Genomic DNA, 15172 nt, shown 5'->3' with positions numbered 1-15172 from the left:
TGGCGGGCGCCTGTAGTCCAGCTACTTGGGAGGCTGAGGCAGGAGACTCGCTTGAGCCCAGGAGTTGGAGGTTGCTGTGAGCTGTGAGGCCATGGTACTCTGCCCAGGGGGATAGCTTGAGGCTCTGTCTCAAAAAAAAAACAAAAACAAAACTTACTCTTAGAGAAAGAACAGTCTTTATTTGGAACTATTTTAGAAAGGGAAGATGAGGCCCAGGATACATGATCTAGAAGGAGGCAGTGAAGTAAAGAGAGGATAAACTCTTCAGCAAAGGAAATAAGGAATTTGGGAGTAGAAGTTAGCAGGAAGGAGAAGAGGGGAGGGAGTCAGAGAAGGAAAAGAAAGGCTGATGGTGGGAAGCTGGATGTAGGACCAAGAATAGCCACTGAGAGGTCCACAACTGCAGCCACAGGACTCTGAATCAGATGTCCTAAAGTTTGGTTATTTTAGTGTATCTGCGATGGCCTGTGATTTAAATCATCTCTTTCTACTCAAGTCTTCAGTAAGTCTCTTATACGTACAAAGGGGACAGGGAGATACAGTGCGATGATCACATCTGGTGAGGCCCATGCAGCTGTGTTTGGGACAGAGGAAGTTATTTCTTACTGGTTTGGTTTCTGATAGAGGAGCTAGCTTGTGCTATAATGGGTGTGCCCTGGAGGCCAGCTGGTTCATAGGACCTGCTTCCCCCACCCCTCCAGGTGACCAGTTCTTCAGGGACTGTGAAGGTGGTAGTTGTGGACTCAGTCACTGCAGTGGTCTCCCCACTCCTGGGAGGTCAGCAGAGGGAAGGTGAGTGGTATGGCAGAGCCTGGGCTCAGGAGAGTATGACCCTTGCCTCCCAGCTCTGGGATCTGGCCTCCAGCCAGTCTCATCCCAGGCCCCCCATTGCCTCTCTGTCTCTCTTCTGCCTCCAGGCTTGGCCTTGATGATGCAGCTGGCCCGAGAGCTGAAGACCCTGGCCCGGGACCTGGGCACAGCAGTGGTGGTAAGGAAGCAGGCTTGGCCAGCAAACTTGGTTTCTAGTTAGAGGTGGCTCTTTATTTCCCCTAACTGGCAGCTTCTGAACTCCAAAATGGCCCTTTAGGAAAGGAACATAGAACATAGCTCACCTTCCCTGGATCAGCTAGAGCTCTGAACCATAAATAGCCAAGGGGATCAGGAACGGTCTTATTTTTTTTTCTACTTTTTTAAAGTCGGGTTTATTAAAGTATAACTTACTTAGAGTAACTTTCTCCTTGTTTAAAGTTTGACTAATGGATACAGTTGTATACAGTATTGTTACCCCACTAAAAGGTCCCCCAGCCCTAGGTAACCACTGATAGGTTTTATTTTTTGCAGTTTTTTTTGGCCAGGGCTGGGTTTGAACCCGCCACCTCCAGCATATGGGGCCGGCACCCTACTCCTTTGAGCCACAGGCATCATCCCCAAACTGATAGGTTTTCTATTGCAATAGTTTTCCAGAATTCCATATAAATGGATCTTTTGCTATTAAAGTAAATTTTTCTGCTTGTGAAGAAGTACTTTAAAAGTCTGCATGCTTCTCATAGAAAGGGTAAGAAATAGTTAAATATAAGATTAAAAGTCATAGTCAATCCCCACATCCACAGAAACTGTATTAATATTTAGATGTATCTTCATAAACTTTTTTCCTGACCATATACTTATACTATCTGCCAATTTTCTTTTTTATTTTTCTTTTTTGAGATGGAGTCTCACTTGGTCACCCTTGGTAGAGTGCTGTGTTGTCTTAGGTCATAGCAACCTCAGACTCTTGGGTCAAGCGATCCTCTTGCCTCAGCCTTGCTAGTTGCTGGGACTTACAGGTGCCCATTACAGTGTCCAGCTATTTTTCAGAGATGAGGTCTCACTCTGGCTCAGGCTAGTCTCAAACCTGTGAGCTCAGGCAATCTACCCTCCTTGGCCTCTTAAGTGCTGGGATTACAGGCATGAGCCACTGCACCCAGCTATTTACCAACTTTCTAACTAAACTGACCTTGTTAAAAACAAACAAAATAGGCTCGGTGCCTGTAGCACAGTGGTTGCAGCGCCAGCCACATACACCGAAGCTGGCAGATTCGAACCTGGCCTGGGCCAGCTAAAAACAACAATGACAACTACAACAAAAAAAATAACTGGGCATTGTGGTGGGTGACAGCTTGAGACTTTTCTCAAAAAAAAAAAAAAGAAAGAAAGAAAGAAACTTGATATCTCAGTCCATTTCTCATGTTTTTAACTAGAATGTTTAAGGATTTCATTTTTGGCCAACAACATATAGTGGGTAAGAATAGTCTCTTTAGGCTCGGCGCCTATAGCTCAACCGGCTAAGGTGCCAGCCACGTACACCTAAGGTGGCGGGTTCGAATCCCCAGCCTGGACCCGCCAAACAACAATGACGGCTGCAACCAAAAAATAGCCGGGCGTTGTGGCGGGTGCCTGTGGTCCCAGCTACTTGGGAAGCGGAGGCAGGAGACTTGCTTGAGCCCAGGAGTTGGAGATTGCTGTGAGCTGTGATGCCATGGCACTCTACCCAGGGGGACAGCTTGAGGCTCTGTCTCAAAAAAAAAAAAAAAAAAGAATAGTCTCTTTAGTAAATGGTACTGGGAAAACTGGATGTTCATATGCAGAAGACTGAAACTAGACCCTAGACCCTTATCTCTCACCATGTACAAGTATCAAATCAAAATGGATTAAAGACTTAAATCCAAGACTTGAAAGTATGAGACTATTAAAAGAAAACACTGGAGAAAAGCTTCAGGACTGAGTCTAGGGAATGAATCTTGAGTAATATCCCCAAAGCATAAGCAACCAAAGCAAAATTGGAAAATGGGATCATATCAAGCTAAGAAGCTTCTGCACTGTAAAGGAAATAGTGAACAAAGTGAAGAGACAACCCATAGAATGGGAGAAAATGTTTGCAAACTACCCATCTCATGAAGGAGTAATAACTAGACTACACACATACGTATTATAAGGAACTTCAGTAACTCAGGCCAGGCTCAGTGGCTCACATCTATAATGCTAGCACTATAGATGAGGCAAGTGGATAGCCCAAGCTCAGGAGTTCAAGACCAGCCTGAGCAAGACTGAGACCCCGGCTCTACCAAAAATAGAAAAACTAGCCAAGCATTGTGGTGGGCACCTGTAGTCCCAGCTACTTGGGAGGCTGAGACAAGAGAATTGCTTGACCCAAGAATTTGAAGTCGCTGAGAGCTATGATGCCATGGCACTGTACCAAGGGTGAGAAAGTGAGACTCTGTTTCAAAGAAAAGAAAAGGGCAATAATGAATGCTGGTGAGGATGTAGAGAAAGGAAAATCCTCATACACTGTTGGTGGGAATGTAAATTAGTGCAATCACTATGGAAATCTGTATGGAGGTTCCCCCAAAAACTAAAAAGAGAAATACCATATGATCCAGCAATCTCACACTGGGTATATATCCAAAGGAGAGGGATTCAATATATTGAAAAGATAGCTGCACTCCCATGTTTACTGCAGCACTGTTCACAATAATCAGGATATGAAATCAACCTAACTATCCATGAACAGATGAATGGATAAAGAAATTGTGGTACATATACCACGTGGTACATATACGGAATACTATGTAACCACAAAAAGGAATGAAATCCTACCATTTGCAACAACATGGATGGAACTGGAGAACATGTTAAGTGAAATAAGCCAAGCCCAAAGAGATAAATCTTGCATGTTCTTACTCATATGGGAGCTAAATATTAAAAACAATTAATCTCTTCAAAGGGGTAGGGTGCTGGCTCCATATGCCGGAGGTGGCGGGTTCAAACTCAGCCCCAGCCAAAAACTGCAAAAAAAAAAGATCTCATGGAGACTGAGTAGAATGACAGTTACCAGAGGCTGGGAATGGTGGTGGTGGGGCGGATTAAGTGGGTATCGCTAATGGGTGTAAAACTATAGTTACATAGAATGAACAATTGACAGCACAATAAAGTAAATGTAAACAACAAGTTAGGGACATACTTTAAAAGAGTGAAATTGGGGCAGTGCCTGTGGCTCAAAGGAGTAGGGCACCGGCCCCATATACTAGAGGTGGCACGTTCAAACCTGGCCCTGGCCAAAATAAAAGAGTGAAGTTGGAATTTTTTTTTTTTTTGCAGTTTTAGGCCAAGGCTAGATTTGAACCCACCCCCTCTAGCATATGGGGTCATCGCCCTGCTCCTTTGAGCCACAGGCACCTCCCAAGAATTTTTTTTTTTGTAGAGACAGAGTCTCACTCTATTGCCCTCTGTAGAGTGCAGTGGCATCACAGCTCACAGCAACCTCCCACTCCTGGGCTCAGGCAATTCTCTTGCCTCAGCCTCCTGAGTAGTTGGGACTACAGGCACCCACCACAGTGCCCGGCTATTTTTTGTTACAGTTTGGCCCGGGCTAGGTTTGAACCCATCACCCTTTGTTATATGGGGCTGGTGCCCTGCCCACTGAGCCACAGGCGCCACCAAAAATTGGAATGCTCTTAACACAAAGAAGATTTAATTCACATTGTATGCCTATATCAAAACATCACATGGATTCTATAAAGATATACAACTATTACATACCTATAATAATTACATTTTTTAAAATTTTATTTTTAGCAGCTACATACCTTTGTCCAGTTTCTTTGGACATGTAAAATTTGCTATTTTAACCTTTTTCTTTTTTTGAGACAGAATCTCACTATGTCATCTTCAATAGAGTGCCATAGTGTCACAGCTCACAGCAGCCTCAAACTCCTGGGCTCAGGCAGTTCTCCTGCCTCAGCCTCCCAAATAACTGGGACTATAGGCGCCTGCCGCAATGCCCAGCTATTTTTTGGTTGTAGTTGTCATTGTTGTTTGGCAGGCCTGGGCTGGATTCAAACCAACCAGCTCTGGTGTATGTGGCTGGCGCCCTAGCCCCTGAGCTACAGGCGCTGAGCCGGTAATTTTTTTCTTTTTTTTCCAGACATAGTTTCACTCTGTTGCCCTGGGTAGAGTGCCATGGCATCACAGCAACTTCGAACTCTTGGCAAGCAATCCTCTTACCTCAGTTTTTCATTTTTAGTTAGGAACAGGGTCTCACTCTCGCTCAGGCTGGTCTGGAACTTGTGAGCGTAAGTAATTGACTTGCCTCAGCCTCTTAGAGTACTAGGTTTATAGGTGTGAGCCACCACTCCTAGCGATCATACAGTAATTTTACCTTTAATTTTTTGAGGAATCACCACACTGCTTTCCACAACGGCTCTGTAGCTGCATATTATTTTATTTACACCTATACCACAGACATCCACAGGGATCAGCAGACTTTCCCTGTAAAGGATCAGATAGTAAATACTTCAAGCCTTGCGACCATATGGTCTGTGTCACCACTGCTCAGCTCTGCCAATATAGCATGAAAGCAGCCATGGACAGTACATAAACAAGTGGGCATGGCTGTGTTCCAGCAAAACTTGATTTGCAAAAAACAAATGTGCAAGCCAAATTTGGCCTGTGGGCTGCAGTTTACCAGCCCTGCTATTCCATAATCTGTCTAGTTTCTGATTGTTGGAACTGTAGGTCATTACTGGTTTTCCTCTATTAATAAAACTTCAGTGAGCATTCTTACATCTAAATCTCTTTTCACATCTCATTTCCTCAAATTCCTAAATATTTAATTGCTAAGGTATATGTGTATTTTTTAGGTGGGAAAGTGCTGAATTTTCAGGAAGGTTATACTAATTTGTGTGCCCTCTGGCAGTGTTAAGATCTGTTTCTCTATTTTTTTGTCCTAATACGAGGTCCCAGGGCCTCCTGTCCTGGTCTGTAGGTATTCAATCACCTGCTATGTGCCAGGTTTGGGCTTAGGCAGTGATGATGATGAACAAGCCACAGCCCCTGCCCTTGAGGGGTCCACTCTGGAAGATGCTGTGAGACTTAAGTTGCTTACATCTGTGACTAGCCTGGGTAAAGTAGAGCTGACCCTTCAGATTAAGGACCTCCTCCCCTAAAATTCTCCTCAACCCTTATACACAGACACTCCCAGACACAAAGGGCTGGGTAGATGTGGCCCACCCTTGGCTTTCCTTTTATTTATTTATTTATTTTCTGAGACAGAGTCTCACTATGTCACCCTTGGTAGAGCGCTGTGGCATCACAACTCACAGCAACCTCAAACTCTTGGGCTTAAGCAATTCTCTTGCCTCAGCCTCCCAAGTAGCTGGGACTATAGGTGCCCACCGCAGCGCCCAGCTATTTTTTTGGTTGTAGTTGTCATTGTTTGGCAGGTCCCGTCTGGGTTTGAACTTGCCAGCTCTGGAGTATGTGGCTGCTGCCCTAGCCACTGAGCTACAGGAGCGGAGCCTTTATTTATTTACTTATTTATTTATTTTTGAGGCAGAGTCTCACTCTGTCATCCTGCGTAGAATGCTGTGGTGCCATCATGGCTTACTGCAACCTCAAACTCCTAAGCTCAAGCATTTCTTTTGCCTAAGCTTCCCAAGTTGCTGGAACTAGAGGTGCCCACCACATGGCCTGGGTAATTTTTTTATTTTTAGTAGAAATGGGGGTCCCAGTCTTTCTCAGGCTGGTCTCAAACTCCTGAGCTCAAGCAATCTGCCCGGCTCAGCCTCCCAGAGCACTAGGATTACAGACATGAGCTGCCACACGTGGCCTGACTTTCCTTTTGAAAAGTGCAAGTTATCACTGCTTTTTCCCCCAGACATCTGCCCCATTGCCTTCTGTTTGGGATCTAGCCTAAGGCACTGAGGATTAGTGGAAAGAGCTGGGTGCAAGTCAGGAGCCACAGGTTCTAGTTCAAGATCTGCCATTAAGTTATGGAGCCTTCGGGAGGTCATTTCTGTCTTCTAGGCCTCAGTTTTCCTATCCGTAAAATGAAGCAGTAGAAACAGATGTCCTCTGTACTAGCACCATGGATCTGTAAGTCTTTTTACTGCAGGTGACCAACCATATGACACGAGACAGGGACAGTGGGAGGCTCAAACCTGCCCTTGGGCGCTCTTGGAGCTTTGTGCCAAGCACCCGGCTTTTCCTGGACATCATCGAGGGAGCAGAAGCATCGGGAAGGCAGCGTACAGTGTGTCTGACCAAATCTCCCCGCCAGGTGACCTGCCTCAGGAGGGTGCCAGGAATCTTAGGCCCTGGGGGTGGTTTCTGTGCCCACAGGTATCTTTATATATATGTGTGTGTGTGTATTTTTTTTTTCCATGACAGAATCTCTGTTGCCCTGGGTAGAGTGCCATGGCATCATAGTTAGTGCACAGCAACCTCAAACTTCTGGGCTCAATCAATACTCCTGACTCAGCCTCCTGAGTAGCTGAGACTACAGGCACCTGCCACAACACCTAGCTAATTTTTCTATTTTTATTTATTTATTTATTTATTTGAGACAGAGTCTCACTATGTTGCCCTCAGTAGAGTGCTGTGGTGTCTCAGCTCATGGCAACCTCAAACTCTTGGGCTAAAGTGATTCTCTTGCCTCAGCTTCCCAAGTAGCTGGGACTACAGGTGCCCACCACAACGCCCAGCTATTTTTTGGTTGCAGTTGTCATTGTTGATTTTTTTAGCTGGCCTGAGCTGGGCTCGAACCTACCAGCCTCGGTGTACGCTGCCAATTGTTTCTGTTTATAATAAAGACAGGGTCTCGCTCTGACTCAGGCTCATCTCAAACTACTGGGCTCAAGGATCCACCTGCCTTGGCCTCCCACAGTGCTGGGGTTACAGGTGTGAATCACCACGCCTGGCCTACAGGCGTCTTACAGAAGAATTTTTTAGATGCTGGACCCTGCAATAAAAGGGGCTACCCACTTGTAGTGCTTAACTCCACTTAGCTTTCCTTCCAATTTCTTCTTCTAGCCAACAGGTTTCCAGGAGATGGTAGACATTGGGACCTGGGGGACTGCAGAGCCGAGCCCAGCATTACAGGGAGATCAGACGTGACTGGTGCTGTTGGGCAACAAGGAGGCTTCAAGTGCCCTGTCAACTTCCCTTCCCAGTAATGCCTGCTGTTTACTGCCACCCAGCACTTGGGAATGCAGAAGTTCTCAAGCTGGCCCGAAGAGACGTCTCGGTCTCCTCAGCTTCACTCTCTGCAGACACATTTCAAGCTACAGGCAAGAGAGGACACTGCAGCCAGAGGTCCGGAAATTCATGCTGGCGTCTAGTTTCCTTTCCTGGTTTCTGCCGTGTATGTTTCCGGTGGGAGCCAAGTTCACCCTGGCTTAGGACATCTCTGAAGAAACGTGGTAGTGACTGGGAGGATAACCCTGTGTGTCACTATTTCGTCCTGTGGTCCATCCTAGCACAGAGACCTAGCCGGGAAGACTCTAATTTGCCTTTGCTTCTCTCTCTATTTTTTTTTTTTTTTTGCCTCTGCTTTTCTATTTATAAAGATAGGGGGCCACTTTCCCCTTAGCTCTGTCTCTGAGTTAGAGTGAAAATAACCTTATAAATGGGCGGCGCCTGTGGCTCAAGAGGATAAGGCACCATATGCCAGAGGTGGGGGGTTCAAACCCAGCCCCGGCCAAAAACTGCAAAAAAATAAAATAAGTAACCTTATAAATGCAAAACTTCTCCCTCTATGTCCTGCTCTTAAAAATATCAAAAGGAAATACCCTGAGCCCCAGAGCCACCTGATTTCTTCCAAAAGGTGATTTTTCAGTTTTCCCCACAAGGCCCCCATGAAGTTATTCCTGCTTTTGCTGATTTGGTTTCGCACACCTGCATACATCCCCGTGACTCGGTGAGAATGTGAGCTTGCTGCAGTCTCAGGGATATAATTTAACAGGAAGGGAGGATATGACCTGCTCCTGGTGAATCCAGCCACTTGTTTAATATGCATGGTGCCCTGCGGGCCGTCTCCACAGTATAGAGTAACCAGAGGTGGTGAACCATGGTCTTGTCCATAAAGAGAGGAGAATTTGCACAGTAAATAGAGCCAGCTGGGAAAATGGATGCCGACGTAAATAATACATGGCTAATCTAGTCCTTTATGCAAAACTTCACTACTGGTGGCTCCGAGATGCAATATAATTACACCTCTCTTCCTGCCAGCTGTACCAGAGCCTCGTACCCTCGTGTAGGAAATAACTCTCCTGTGCGTTCCCAGCACCATGACCCGTGACCCTGGCTGAGAGGGGAGGATGATGCCAGGGAATGAGAAATGCAAGGCAAAGTAGAGAAATCAGGATTGTTTACTGGCCACGTGTTTTAAAGGGAAGTCTCCTTTCTTAGAGAGCCTGTTATGTAATTAATTAGTTAGTTGTGTTTTGGCTTTAGGAAAGGAGAGTTGGTTACCTGTAGAAGATAGGACATTTAGAGGTGTCCGACACTGCAGGGATAGGAGCAAGAAGTGTGGGAGATTGGGAGTAAGTGGCAAGCCAGCTCAAGGGTGTTGGACTGAGTGAGAACAGGGTGGTTAGCCCAAGGCTGGGGGGACCCTCACACTTCTTTCACAAAAGACCCCAGGAGAAATTAATCTTTAACATGTTTGTACCATGGATAGTTGGCACATTCCTGCCACCGTAGTAAGAAGCAATACATTAAGCTGGGAACCGCAAATGCTTTCTACGCCTGGTACCATTTTGGCATTCTGAATCCACAGCAGACCTCACCAATCAACGACAGGCATCCTTTTCTGTGGAGTTTGGGAGTGTTTTTGCAGTTTTTCTCCGTTCAGCACTCCAGGTATCCACTAACAGTCAGTTAAAGCTGACGTTCAAGGTGGAGCTTGGTTGCCTTGTCTGCCCTCGGCCCTCTGCCCTGTTTCTCAGTGTGATGATTCCAGGTGCTCTGTGCCTCACTGAGGATCCTAGGACTGCAGCTTGGGAGGCCTGTAAAGATGATCTGGCCCTTCTGTCTTTTGCTCTTATTTATTTATTTATTTATTTATTGAGGTAGGTAGGTTTGTTTGTTTTTGCAGTTTTTGGCCGGGGCTGGGTTTGAACCTGCCACCTCTGGCATATGGGACCGGCGCCTTAGCCCTTTGAGCCACAGGCACTGCCCGAGGTTTTTTTTTTTTTTTTGTAGAGACAGAGTCTCTCTTTGTTGCCCCCAGTAGAGTGCTGTGGCATCACACAGCTCACAGCAACCTACAACTCCTGGACTTAGGTGATTGTCTTGCCTCAGCCTCCATAGTAGCTGGGACCACAGGCACCTGCCACAACGCCGGGCTTTTTTGTTGTTGTTGGAGTTTGGCTGGGGCCAGGTTTGAACCCACTACCCTTGGTATATGGGGTTGGCGTCCTTCCCATTGAGCCACAGGTGCCACCCTGTAATTTTTTTTTTTTTTTTTGGAGACAGTCTTAGTCTGTTACACTGGGTAGAGGGCCATGGGCATCATCACAGCTCACAGCAACCATAGACTCTTGGACTCAAGCGATTCTTTTGCCTCAGCCTCCCCAGTAGCTGGGACTACAGGCACTCACAATGCCCAGCTAGTTTTTCTATTTTTAGTAGAGACAGGGTCTCACTCTGGCTAGTCTCCCAACTCCTGAGCTCAAGCAGTCCACCTGTCTTAGCCTTCCAGAGTGCTAGGATTACTCACTGAGCCCAGAGAGTCTTTTGCTTTTATAGACAGTGTCTCTGTCACCCAGGCTGGAGTGCATTCTTAGTGTGTTGCTCAAGCTGGTCTCGAACTCCTGGCCTCAAGCAATCCTCCCGCCTTGACCTTCTCAAATGCTGGGATTACAGGTCTGAGCCACCTTACCCAGCCCCATCCTATTGAGAAGGAACCTTGGTATCAATGAAAAGTGACAGCCCCAGTGGCCAGAAGGGGGCCTGGAACCCTGGACTTCTGATCTATAGACCATCTACCCACAGTTCTACCCTGCTGAGGCACCGACACCCATTAAAGATAACCAGAACCCTTACCCAGGTGGCTCTCCGGCCCCACATGGGAAGGTACTCCATTCACCGCTTCTCCACACACCATGATGATGTTCCTGCAGGCCTTGCTCCCCACAGCCTGCTTCATCCTTGGGCCCTTGCTTCTAGAGCAGGGCTTTGTCTTGCCTGTGTGCTGGCTCTGCACTCGGTTCTGGCCACACCACTTGGGCTCAGCCCAAGTGCCTTCTGCTCTTTGCTTGTGTGTCTACCTCTGACCACCCCTCACCATGTCTGGTTCCCCCACCCTGACAACTTCCCTTCTTTACGCCTTGCCTTTTCTGGAACTCCCATTGTCTTCCAATGGCCACAGCATGTTGATATTAACTTTCCTGTACTTTTTATGTTCATGTATCTGCCCGTGGGTTCCTACACTTTTGTCAGTTTTTCTCTCCATGATCTGAGAACTTGGTAATTATTCAACATATATGAATGATTTAAAATATATATATTTAAAATTTTAAAAATGAAGGAGTGGCTCTAGCTCAGCCTTCTTTTGACTAAGGGAGCTTTCAACTGCCTCTCTGGAGGTTTGAGACCTCAGAGCACTCTCTAATCCTTAGAGAAATGTATGAGTGGCTTCAATGCATTTTAAAGATAGCAAAGGAGAATGCAGGAATGTCTGTTCCTCTTAATCTAATCATCACGTGCCCAGAGAGAGCCTTTACACGTCTTTCTACAGCCAGACTATTATTGTATGTCCTCCCTTTGACAAAATTGATGTCAAGTCCTTACTACGCCTTGCTGTGTGCTAGCACTTGATAGCCCTAAGTCAGGCATTTGAACTCCCAAAGACCCTCAGGCTAAAGGTTAATGTACCACTGAGGCTGCAAATAACTAAACCTGGCTTAGATAGGAGTAAACAATAAAGAACTTTCTATCTCTGATAACATTAAGACTGACTCGTGGTCAGTTGGCATAGGTCCTTTACATCTTTCAGCTCTGTTCTCCTTTTGTGTTGGTTTTGCCTTCAATTTCATTGTCCTTGTCAAAGCCTGGCTGCAGCTATTCTGAACATTATTCCAGACGTGACAATATAGGCAAGAAAGGAGTCACTTCCTCTTATGTCCTTTTAAGAACCAGGTGTTAGGCTCGGTGCCTATAGCTCAACCGGCTAAGGCGCCAGCCACGTACACCTAAGGTGGCGGGTTCAAATCCCCAGCCCGGACCCGCCAAACAACAATGACGGCTGCAACCAAAAAATAGCCGGGCGTTGTGGTGGGCGCCTGTGGTCCCAGCTACTTGGGAGGCGGAGGCAGGAGACTCGCTTGAGCCCAGGAGTTGGAGGTTGCTGTGAGCTGTAATGCCACGGCACTCTGCCCAGGGGGACAGCTTGAGGCTCTGTCTCAAAAAAAAAAAAAAAAAAAAAAAAGAACCAGGTGTTAGACAAAATACAGCAAACCTAGTTTTGCAGGGTTTTTTTCTTTTTTTCCTTTTTTTTTTTTTTTTTTTGAGACAGAGTCTCACTTTGTCACCCTTGGTAGAGGGCTGTGACATCATAGCTCAAAGCAACCTCAAACTCCTGGGCTCAAGTGATTCTCTTGCCTTAGCCTTCAAATAGCTGGGACTACAGGCACCCACAATTCCTGGCTATTTATATTTTTTTTAATTATTTCTTTGAGACAGAGCCTCACTTAGTCACCCTCGGTAGAGTGCTATGGTGTCACAGCTCACAGCAATCTCAAACTCTTGGCTCTTGGGCTCAAGTGATCCTCTTGCCTCAGTCTCCTGAGTAGCTGGAACCACAGGTGACCATCACAATGCCCATAGAGACTGAGTCTTGCTCTTGGTCAGACTGATCTCAAACTCATGAGCTTAGGCAATTCACCAATTCACCATCCTTGGCCTCCCAGAGTGCTAGGATTGCAGGCATGAGCCACTGAGCACAGCTGAGTTTTGCAGGTCTTAATTGGCTTTCATTTGTGGTTCTAGAATATTGCATCCCAGACAACCAGGATAGGTTCAGAGAGCTCCAGGGCTGCAACCATGATCTGAAAGCATTTATGGACAGAAAATGGAAATGGGGTACAGAGACAGCTGATTGGTTATAGCTCTGCCTTTGCTTTGCTTTGAACATAGTTTGGACAGTTGGTTACCTGCAAATGACTGGTACTTGGCTGCTGTCATTCTCAAACAGTTGAGATTCAGCTGTTTATTACAAAAGTGTTCGCCTACTTTGGCTTTCAATTGCTTTAGTACTAAGGGTGAGATTGTGTTGAGGCCTCCTCAGGCCAAATTTTAATTTAACAAAGGAAAACTCAAATTTCCTTTGAATCAGAGGTGACTCAAGACTTGGCACTTTTGGCTCAAGTGGCTAAGGCGCCAGCCACATACACATGAGCTGGCAGTTTCAAATCCAGCCCTGGCCACCAAACAACAATGACAGCTGCAACCAAAAAATAGCCGAGCATTGTGGCAGACGCCTGTAGTCCTAGCTACTTGGGAGGCAGAGGCTGGAGAGTCACTTGAGCCCAGGAGTTGGAGGTTGCTGTGACCTATGATGCCATGGTACTCCACCCAGGGCGACAGCTTGAGGCTCTGTCTCAAAAAAAATAAATAAATAAAGGTGACTCAACATATCTCCTGTGTGTAGAATTGATTCATGCACCCATGTCCAATTCATGTCCAGCAAGGAAAATGGGACCACTGTGATTGGCTCAGACCAACTGGGAAATAGCCCCGGAGCTGAGGTTGGGGACAGGCTCTCCTGAAGCATGTGCTGTGGCCACTGGAAGAGAAAGGAAGTTCTACTAGAAAGGGGGTGTGTTTGGATGAGTCGGATGTTGGGTGGTTAACCGCTCACTAGTGTTTGCCATGGTCTTAAAAGCGAGTTATTGAAGCTCTCTTGTGTCCTTATGCTCTCCATATTCATCTCATTATGAGAATGAGAATACCCTCATTCTCACAGGGCAGCCTTATGGCACAGGGAGTCATTCCATTTTCCAGACAGTAAATGGGAGCTCAGCAAAGTTAAGGGCATAAAGCTAATAAGTGGCAGCAGGGGTAATCCAAACTCCAGTCTGATCCCAAACCCACTTCTTCCCATCCTCTCACTGCCTTCGGCTATAAGTATGTAAATGTTTCAACAAAATTATTTTTCATACTTTGCCCTGATGGCAAAGGATGCACATCCCAACCTCTTTTCAGCTTAGCTCACCATAAAAAGCTGGATCAGAGATCTACTTTATCAGCTATTTCTGATTCCCCCCAGGGAAGTCAGGAGACACAATGACAAACACTCAGGAAAGGCAGATACCATTAGTATCAAAAGAACTGAAGAGTAGAAGGAAATAAAACTGAATGAAAAACAACAGGGACTGCAACTGAAGTTGGTTATAAGTAAAAAAAAAAAAAAATTAAAATTAATAGAACAATAGGATCTGTGCATTCCTGAGATGTGGGCCAGGAGGACAGAGAGTATATCTACTAGGTTTTTGCTGTGTTCTCTCATGGTGTGAGTTGTCTGGGTGGAGTTTAAACTGTCCAGTCTGTGTGTTGGGGATGGCTATTGGAGAAGGAGGCTCTATGATGCACAGCTTAAATTAGAGATAGGTATATTATTAATCAATGGCCATCCTGAATGTTTTTTATCATTTCTTTCTTGCCCTATTGCACTGGCTACACTACAAGTGCTATGTAGAATAGAAGCAAAAACGGCCATCGTCCTTGTCTTGTTCCTAACTTGAGTGGGGTGCTTCTAATATTTTATCATTGAATTTGAGCCTTAGGTTATGTGTAGTTAGCTTCTATCAAAGTAAAGACCTCATTGCATTTCCCTTGAATCTGGGTATTGGCCATGACATTCACCAGGCGAGATGGGGTTCTCTGTCCCAGCCAGTGGAAGGTCCACATGCCCTGGGGCTATACAACTACATTTCAGCCTCTACACACTCCTCGAGTAGCCCTTGAATCTCTGCTCTTCCTCACCCTCGCTGTAGTTTCTGAGTAAAATGTCCTCAGTTTAAGTTTGGGTTTTGCCAAAGACAATGGCCCTGTGCTGAAAAGGATACAAAGTCAAGGAAGAGGATTTTTAAAAATTTTTATTTATGGAGACAGAGTCTCACTTTGTTGCCCTTGGTAGAGTGCGGTGGCATCATAGCTCACAGCAACCTCAAATGCTGGGCTCAAGTGATGCCCTTGCCTCAGCCTCCCAAGTAGCTGGGACTACAGGCACCCACCACAACATCTGGCTATTTTTTTCAGAGACAAGGTCTCACTTTGGCTTAGGCTGGTCTTGAACCTGCAAGCTCAGGCAATCCATCCACTTCAGCCTCCCAGACTGCTAGGATTACAGATT

The 15172-nt window shown here is 46.0% G+C and overlaps 1 protein-coding gene across 1 annotated transcript in view; it reads left to right on the top strand.

Annotated features, from left to right (window-relative positions):
- Positions 1 to 8532, top strand: part of RAD51D (RAD51 paralog D) — a 23195-nt gene extending 14663 nt beyond the window's left edge. The window contains exons 7-10 of the mRNA XM_003797196.3: positions 702 to 792; positions 918 to 988; positions 6932 to 7096; positions 7849 to 8532. Coding sequence (XP_003797244.1) covers positions 702 to 792; positions 918 to 988; positions 6932 to 7096; positions 7849 to 7932 — 411 coding nt within the window. The 3' untranslated portion in view covers positions 7933 to 8532. The remainder of the gene's footprint in view (positions 1 to 701; positions 793 to 917; positions 989 to 6931; positions 7097 to 7848) is intronic.
- The last annotated feature ends 6640 nt before the right edge of the window (positions 8533 to 15172 follow it).

The sequence above is a fragment of the Otolemur garnettii genome, unplaced genomic scaffold, assembly GCF_000181295.1.
Source record: "Otolemur garnettii isolate 467f Iridium unplaced genomic scaffold, OtoGar3 scaffold00112, whole genome shotgun sequence".
Lineage (NCBI taxonomy): Eukaryota > Metazoa > Chordata > Mammalia > Primates > Galagidae > Otolemur > Otolemur garnettii.
This window is presented reverse-complemented; position numbering and strand designations above follow the sequence as displayed.